Consider the following 7,851-nt stretch of genomic DNA (forward strand, 5'->3'; position numbering starts at 1 on the left):
TCTCCTTCAGCTAGATGCAATGTAATGTAATGACTGATAGTAGAATAATTGGAGTCCAATACCCCTTTAATTATCTTCAAGAAACACAACTGGAGCCCCATTTGAACCAGGAAGTACTGAGGTTCATCATAAAGTGTGTTGTGTTATGTAAGAGCTGTAGGTGTGAGTTTGAGGCTTTCCCACCGGCAGTTCCTTTTTTCACATCACCTTCTCAGTTTCTGTGTGTGTGTGTGTGTGTGTGTGTGTGTGTGTGTGTGTGTGTGTGTGTGTGTGTGTGTGTGTGTGTGTGTGTGTGTGTGTGTGTGTGTGTGTGTGTGTGTGTGTGTGTGTGTGTGTGTGTGTGTGTGTGTGTGTGTGTGTGTGTGTGTGTGTGTGTGTGTGTGTGTGTGTGTGTGTGTGTGTGTGTGTGTGTGTGTGTGTGTGTGTGTGTGTGTGTGTGTGTGTGTGTGTGTGTGTGTCAGCTTTACCAACTCTTAAGTCAACCACAAACAAACATTCCCAGAAAGTATACAAAAAATACATTCTATGTATTGATACAATTTATTATCTAGTGAAGATGCTGCATTACTTAAATACATCATTTTTCGGAGGAACTCACATTATTCCTATATTGTTATCTGTCTTGCATAAAAGTTAGCAAAAAAACCATCTGAACCTTTCAACAACCTGTGAATTTACAGAAATATGTGAGTGCTGGATTTGATAGCTCTTAGTGTATAATAGTGAACTTAACAGTTAAGATGATCAGCACTGAGTTTAAAGATTGTAATACACTGTTGTTTGATCTGTTGCTTTATGTGTCATATTTGCATATGTATGGCATGCGGTTCGAGGCACTGCAGTCTGTGTGTTTGTTGAAGCTAAGAGTGGAGAAGAATAGGCCTTCAGGTTGGATCTGAGTTATCTCTTCTGGTGTCCTGGTGCTGTCTGTTTCTTTATCCCCATTGGCTGTAAGAAGTGTAGCGGTGTCCATCATATTTTTGTCTTGCTTTACTCCTGATTATTCTCATGTCAGTGACAAGCCGTTTTGTTAACTCCCTCTCCATAACAACTTATTTGGCTGCCACACTAACACATTTTCTGTTTAGAGGCCTGCGTTCTTTTATTTTTGTCACTTCAACTCTTTCTCTCATCTATACACAATGGTTGATCATTTTGGTTTTTTGGTCTGTTGCCGTTTGGCTATCATACTTATCAGTAATCATATCACATATCTCTGCGAGTTCAGGAAAGACAGCAACAACAACACAAAACTTAATAAAAAGTAACTTTCAGTTTGTTTTCATTAACCTTGAGTTATCCTTCAACAGTATCAACAGTTAATCACAGGTCCATCTTTAGGATGGCTGTTTCCATGAAGGCTGTGATAGATGTGATCCTCTAACCGACTGAGATCCAGATCTTGGTACTGGCAGATGGGCTTTGGTACATCAACATTCACATAATCACAGAGGCCGAGAGTGACACTGGACTCGCGATTCCTTGATGTGAAATGGGAGCAGAGGTCAGGTGATGGCGGTGGTAGAGCTGAAAGATCATCCAAGCCTGGAGTAGAAAAGCTGCAGCGGACATCCGAGTCAGTTCTTACACCAGGCGTCATTGTCTCGTAGTCAGATGACTCCTGTGGGATGAACAGAAACCTCAGAGAACTGCTTCTTGGTTGTTTTATACTCTAAATTCAATGTGTTGGCTTTACTGGACAATGTGTTACTTTGCCATGCTAGCAACTCTGGGAGCCTGTACCCGGTCACAATGTTGTTTTAAGATAATGTAAATAATCCCACAGTGATATGGTTAATGTTCAGCAGGTATAAAGTTTATAATTGATTATCAACAGGTGAAATCTGCTAAATTGCTTACATTAACAATACATTTTTAATATAGGCACTAAACAAACATGTTTCTATTAATTCATCCTAATGGGAACATGAATGTATTTACCATAATGTTTGCAATCCATCCGCTAGTTGATTAAAGTCGGAACAACAGTGGTGGGCCGGCCCACATAGTCATCCCTGTAGTCTTGATATGAGTGTGGCTTTAAAGGGCCATTATTATGCTCATTTTTAGGTTTCATATTTGTTTTTAGCACCTCTACTGTGACATGTTCACATGCTTTCATGTTCAAATAGGTCTTTATTTTTCTCTTACTGCCCGTGCTGCAGCACTTCTTTTCACCCTCTGTCTGAAACCAGAGCCCAGTCTGCTCTGATTGGTTAGCTGGCTCTGTTGTGATTGGTCAACTGCTCAGAGATGTCCCGCCCCTTAGCCTATCACGTACAATGTGTTGGAGCATTAGCCTATAGAATCGAAGTGTTACATAGTGATGTCACTACTAACTAAATAATGATGTCACTATGTATCAGAAGTAAACAAAGGAGTCCAATGGAGGCGTTTCAGGCAGGGGGGGAGAGTGTGTGGGAGAGAAACTCCCTCTAGAGGGAACTTTGGGATTTTAGCCTTTGTAGACCATTTACATGCAAAAAAAAACGAGATAAGACACTACAGGAAAGGAAAACCCAAACATTTATAAAAGGGCTCCTTTAAGTTTTTGACAAACCTCTCTCTTTTGGCGTGGGCTGGATCTTTGGTGTTTAACAGCCAGGCGAAGACAAAGTGTAAACAGACATATAAACAGCAACGCTGCCATACACATAGCTGCAGTCACAAACAGCGGCAGGTGGAACTCTGCAGGAGAGAACCACTGAGGTTTATCTGGAGGATTCACACACACATCATTACGAGCGCTATAGCGCACTATGAGAACAGATGAACACACAAACATTACTCACTGTCCACTTTACGGTGATTTGGTAGTATGGTTGATACAGGAACTGGAAAACAAACAAAAACAAAGTATTAATATACAGAAAATACAATTAACAGACACAGAGGTAACTGATATATTATGATCTTACTTACTGTGTTGTGTGAGAAAGTATGCTGTTGTTGAAGGGTAGCAATATAAAAGAAAACAAAAAAGTAGTTACATTCAGTTATAATAAGTTTGCTGTGTGTGTGTGTGTGTCAGAAATAGACATCTTTAAAAAAAAAAAAGGAACAGGTGTGAGAAAGGTATCAGTACTTAGTTCTCATTTATGGTATGTGGCCCGACGATTCCAGATCACCAGGTGTACAGAAACTATATCACATTTGTCTGGTTAGCTATCGATTATCTATAATTTTGAAGCACTAACCAGAAAATATAATTTTGGTTGTGCATGCTAAAGACCACCAGCAGTTAAAATAGTAACCCTATACGACGCCATCATATACTGTACCTTGGAAAACTTTCAGCTCTATGATCAGCTGTGAGACCACCCCACACCTGTACGTCCCACTGTCTCTTGAGGTGAGTTTGTCCAGCCTCACGATGAAGTAGGATCCGGTGTTGTTGTCGAAAAGAGAAAAACGTCCATTTCTCACCGACGGGACATCTTTTTCTGTCTGTATCAGGATCGTATTTTTGTCATTGCGGAAGGATTTAACTTTGCTCTTATGGCCATCTTCATATTCACATTTGAACTCAACCGTCTGGCCTTCCACACCGGTAACTGTAGTCTGGACACTGATCAGAGCTGTCAGTGACACAAAATCATTGTTAGCTGCGTAACCAAGTGTTTACATTTTAGTTTTGACTCATTTAAAGACTATTTCATCAGCTTTGAAATGCCTAAAGCATAGCGGCCCACCTTTGATTTGTAGAAGAGTGATGAACACGGTTGCAGTTGTTCTCCATGAGATCCACGTCGCTCCCATCGTTCTCAGTTTACATTCAGTCCACACGCTCAACTTCTTCACAATGAGAGAGCAACCTGGAATAAAAACTGTCTGTGTGTTCTGTCTGGTGCTTTCATGTCCATGTGTGTCAACCTCTTCCTCTTTCATGTAAAAAACATTTCACCACATAACTTTCAGCCCATGAATGTAAAAGGATGATGGGTTGGGTGGATCTAAAGAGTGGCCTTCTCAAGTGACCCAGAAATGAATAAATGTCAACGTTTCTATTCAGCGGCAGTGGCTCAGGATTGTTGTCCTCACATTTTATAAACCTTTATATAAAGTATGTTTTAATCAAAGTTAGCACCTGTTAAGGTTTCGTCTCAACATGAACTATTAATAACATTATTTTATCATTTTATTATTATTATATATATTTTTTTTTTATTTATTCCACTGACAAGTTCATGTAGATATGTAGAGTTAATGAGAACATGTTTAAAAGGTTGTGAAAGGTGAAAGATAATTCCAGGTTGAAGCTATTAAAGCAATTTATATATAAAAGGAATGCCATGAAAGGCAAGCATTTGGAGTGTTTTATTTGTATTATTATTATGGAGGAGACTAAAAGATGTGTTATTCTGAACCAAATGCCCCACATAAGAAATACATCATGAAGTCTAATAATAATAATATAATATAAAATAATATATCATAATAAAGGAGCTGAAATGGATGGTAGAAATGCTGGTTAGACAGAACTATAAAATATTAAATAGTATATCATTCTGGCTGAAAGCAAGCCTTCATCATCCTTTCATTTCCCATCTTTATAAAATATTGTTCCTTTATATGTTGCTCCATAGTACACACAAACGTTTAAAATGTTAACATTAATGTCCCGGAAATTATAATTTGGTGAGTAGTGTCATTATTCAGAGTGTCTTTGATAATATGACCACTAGGAGTCACCAGTTTAACACACGCATCAGCCCTCTCCATCCCACACGGTCTAACTTCACTCATAAAGACCTGCACACTTACTTTTGTCACCTGAAGACACTACATTGACCAACATCCACCGGAGATGTATGCACATTTTAACCAAGAAAATAAACATTATTATATTATACTGCCCTATGGCCAAAATGTAAGAATTTTCCAGAATCTTACTTTCTAAAGACCATAGAAAATACTCTTTATTACTTTTTTTACAACTCCTTTGAAATAAATATAAAAAAGAGTTAACTGCAGTGTCCACGTTCTTAATGCTAGCTAATGAGATAGCCTTAGCCATTTACTCAGTTCCCTGTAATTGAAAGAAAGGGTCAACGCTCCATAAATATGGTAGCAGTTAAAAAAAATCATAGAAAATATAAACTTGTCGTGCTAGGATTGTGCATAAACTGTCTCCGCTGTAACCTTTGAATCTTGTTGAACTCACACGGTTACGCCTTGTAATCAAATATTTGTATTTTATTGAAGTATCTGCAAATGGACAAAAAAGCTGTAGATGATTTTGATTTTTTTTGTCTCTGAAATAATAAAAAGACAGAGGCAGTTTTAATTGAAAGATGAATGTGGGTTAACACTTTAGAAGCAGGTTAGAAAGTACAGCTCAGTTGTCTATTAATGTCAAAAGGTAAACTTTAAAATCCCAATCATACTCACACTAACTCACTCTGTTTTTGATAAATTCAACCCAAACCAAAGTGATGCTGGCCTCACTTCTGTGACTGCGCGGGACTGACAGGTGGGTGCATTGCTTGTACAGCTTTCTTGGTCTTTGGCATTTGTAGTTTCTGTAGGTTCATTTGCGGGTTTTCTAAGACAGCCCTTGACAGTTCTTCCAGATAAAGGTGGTAATGGTTTGATGTAAATCACAGTGTTGGCGTATTGTTCGTCTCCGTTGTTTGCTGGGGAGAATCTCGAATGTGCAGCGCCTTTGGAGCAGCAAATGTTCTCATATGTATGAAAGTCAGGTGCTGTGGAAGCAGATGTTGGTGGATCCATCTTTGGGTGCTGCTGAGTACAGGAGAGCCTCTGAGATGTGTTCTTCAATGACTTCCCTGGCTCAACAATTTCATTGTTCTCACAGTTGGCCTGCTGAAAAGTGGCAAAGTTATTTAAATAATTAGCATATTGTGTACTATACTGTGGGGAATTGAACTGTGTCTCTGCACATTTTTCTCAGTAAAACATATGCTATACAAGTGCGCTTAGAGACTAAAGGCAGGGGAAACAAATCAGCTCCTGTAAAGCTTGCAAAAAGCTAACCATTTTCTTGTATGAAATGGGTTGTGATGTCGTATTGGAGCAGAAAGTATTTTGGAAAACCCCTGGTTGTACATTGACCTCTGAAATCAGGAAAGGAAACCTGATCGTAGTTAGCTTTATTTGACCAACTGTCAAGACAATTGCCATATTTCTCTAGGAAGACAGTTGTTTTGCTATTAGACATCCTGACGTGTTGAGTTTGTTTCTCATACCTTTCTTTTGTCTGCACCGAAGAGGTCTGTGCAGTTGAAGCAAACTCGTGGTTGAGGTTTTGAACTCTCTCTACATTTCCTGATGATCAATGCCAGCGTCAAAATTGTGAGCATGCCTAGTGTCCCAACTGTAGCAAACAAAACGGTGCCTAAAAAACACAAAAGTACAAGAGAGATGGCTTAGCGCTTTACATTTCCACAAGCATCATTCTCCAGCTGAGATTTGCAAAATGAAACCCACCTGTACTGACGTTCTGTTCTCCTCCATTACTGTTGTTGGTGGCTGTAAGGTCAGATGAGATATTTCTTTCAAAACGTTTTTTTAAGATATTAGATATATTTGTAAGAAGTCAAAGTGAAGTTTTCTTCTAACCTGCTGAAAGTATTGGAGGGTTACTGGTGTCCATTACAGATGTTAACTGTGTTGAGTTGGACATATTCTCATATGTCCATGTGTGAGAAAGTTCAGGTTTGACAGTTCTTGTCTCATTTGTAACACCTGTATGGGGGACAGTTGTGCAATAATTATTCCCCAGGATTCAGATGTAGAGTAAAAAACACACAATATTCTCTCCACATTCCATTCATAATAATACAAAATGTGTGTTCATGAATGCAGAGAAAAAAAGAAAAAAAGATATCAGTGTAAGGACACATGTTAAAGATATGAATGATAAGAAAACGCGCATACCTTCATTAACAGTAAGCTGTACTGAAGTGTATGTGTCAAAACCGATCCTCTCCACCCCACACCAGTATCTCCCCATGTCTGACAGCTGGAGTTGTCTGAAGGTCACGGAGAAGGCTCCGGCCCCTGAGTCCACCAGAGTTATCCTTCCCGACTCGGCTGTTGCACCAGACTGTACAGTAACCAGTCTATCTTCAATTCCTTTACATGCAGCCTTGCAGAGGTATTTAGCTATCTTCGAGGCAAATTTGTGAGAACACTGGAATGAGACATCTCCCCCCACGAATCCCTCTACGTTGATCGCTGCTCCCTCTATCCCAGAAGCTGCCAAAATAAAATCATGCAACAAGAGTTAAAGCATATTTGAGTTGTTTGGATACATTAATAGAGGATTTAAATAAAAACACTCACCATGTAGAAGAAAAAACAAAGCATAAAAGGTATTCATTCTGAATGAAAAGGGTCAGCTCTGTAGTTGTATTACTCTGGTTGGTCTCTCCTGGATCTTGAAATTGATTTGAAATCTATTTTTAATATAGACTAAGCAGTGGTTAAATCTTTCATCATGTTCCACTACTGCACAGCCGTTTGCAAATAAGATTACATCTACTGTATGTAAGCTCTCAACTGTGTACCTACTTCCTGTGGTTTAGAGAGCATACGAGGGGGTGTAGACATGACACTAAACCCAAGAGAAGATAAACATGGACTAAAGCGAGAGGACCATTCTCTCCAATGCATTTCAACACTTCCTTTAAGCGCTATCAATTATGTGTATTTAGCAATAAAGGTGAATGTAATGCGAAATATTAAAATAAAATACATACTGTCCATCACTGATATTATGTCATTGATATACAATAATGCACGCTGCTCCTTCATATCTTATATTGATATATTGATTAACTATTCAGAGTATTGGGTAGTACTGAATAGTTGTAGTTGCCTTGGCAC

At 38.8% G+C, this 7,851-nt stretch overlaps 2 protein-coding genes across 5 annotated transcripts; both read right to left on the bottom strand.

Moving 5' to 3' along the window:
- Positions 1–553: 553 nt before the first annotated feature.
- Positions 554–4,050, bottom strand: LOC307015335 (uncharacterized protein). 3 transcript variants are annotated; one of them, XM_079643851.1, is made up of 6 exons: positions 3,693–4,050; positions 3,282–3,578; positions 2,923–2,943; positions 2,793–2,834; positions 2,561–2,715; positions 554–1,621 (listed from the first exon to the last, which is right to left on the bottom strand). In XM_079643851.1, exons 1-6 carry the CDS (start codon positions 3,886–3,888, stop codon positions 1,313–1,315), a joined length of 1,020 nt encoding a protein of 339 aa, XP_079499977.1. In that variant the 5' UTR covers positions 3,889–4,050; the 3' UTR covers positions 554–1,312. The 3 variants fall into 3 exon arrangements, with proteins under 3 accessions (XP_079499977.1, XP_079499978.1, XP_079499979.1); XM_079643852.1 differs by having other exon boundaries at positions 2,561–2,688; positions 3,693–4,047; XM_079643853.1 differs by lacking the exon at positions 2,923–2,943 and having other exon boundaries at positions 2,561–2,688.
- A 1,187-nt stretch (positions 4,051–5,237) lies between these two features.
- LOC307023846 (uncharacterized protein) lies at positions 5,238–7,757 on the bottom strand. Of its 2 annotated transcripts, none has more exons than XM_079657456.1 (6): positions 7,309–7,757; positions 6,901–7,221; positions 6,583–6,708; positions 6,451–6,492; positions 6,210–6,358; positions 5,238–5,823 (listed from the first exon to the last, which is right to left on the bottom strand). In XM_079657456.1, exons 1-6 carry the CDS (start codon positions 7,343–7,345, stop codon positions 5,398–5,400), a joined length of 1,101 nt encoding a protein of 366 aa, XP_079513582.1. In that variant the 5' UTR covers positions 7,346–7,757; the 3' UTR covers positions 5,238–5,397. The 2 variants fall into 2 exon arrangements, with proteins under 2 accessions (XP_079513582.1, XP_079513581.1); XM_079657455.1 differs by having other exon boundaries at positions 5,238–5,826.
- Between the last annotated feature and the right edge of the window lie 94 nt (positions 7,758–7,851).

This window comes from Notothenia rossii, assembly GCF_949606895.1.
Source record: "Notothenia rossii genome assembly, chromosome: 1".
Taxonomy (NCBI): domain Eukaryota; kingdom Metazoa; phylum Chordata; class Actinopteri; order Perciformes; family Nototheniidae; genus Notothenia; species Notothenia rossii.

What these genes read in the sequence shown, in the direction of transcription:
- LOC307015335 (XM_079643851.1), bottom strand. Translation starts at nt 3,888, where the DNA reads ATGAAAGAGGAAGAGGTTGACACACATGGACATGAAAGCACCAGACAG. An exon ending in AGAGCTGAAAGTTTTCCAAG is followed by an intron (nt 2,944 to 3,281) that starts GTACAGTATATG and finishes CTTCAACAACAG; the next exon opens with CATACTTTCTCACACAACAC. An exon ending in AAATCACCGTAAAGTGGACA is followed by an intron (nt 2,716 to 2,792) that starts GTGAGTAATGTT and finishes TGAATCCTCCAG; the next exon opens with ATAAACCTCAGTGGTTCTCT.
- LOC307023846 (XM_079657455.1), bottom strand. Translation starts at nt 7,345, where the DNA reads ATGAATACCTTTTATGCTTTGTTTTTTCTTCTACATG. An exon ending in ACAGCTTACTGTTAATGAAG is followed by an intron (nt 6,709 to 6,900) that starts GTATGCGCGTTT and finishes TCCCCCATACAG; the next exon opens with GTGTTACAAATGAGACAAGA. An exon ending in CCCTCCAATACTTTCAGCAG is followed by an intron (nt 6,493 to 6,582) that starts GTTAGAAGAAAA and finishes CTGACCTTACAG; the next exon opens with CCACCAACAACAGTAATGGA.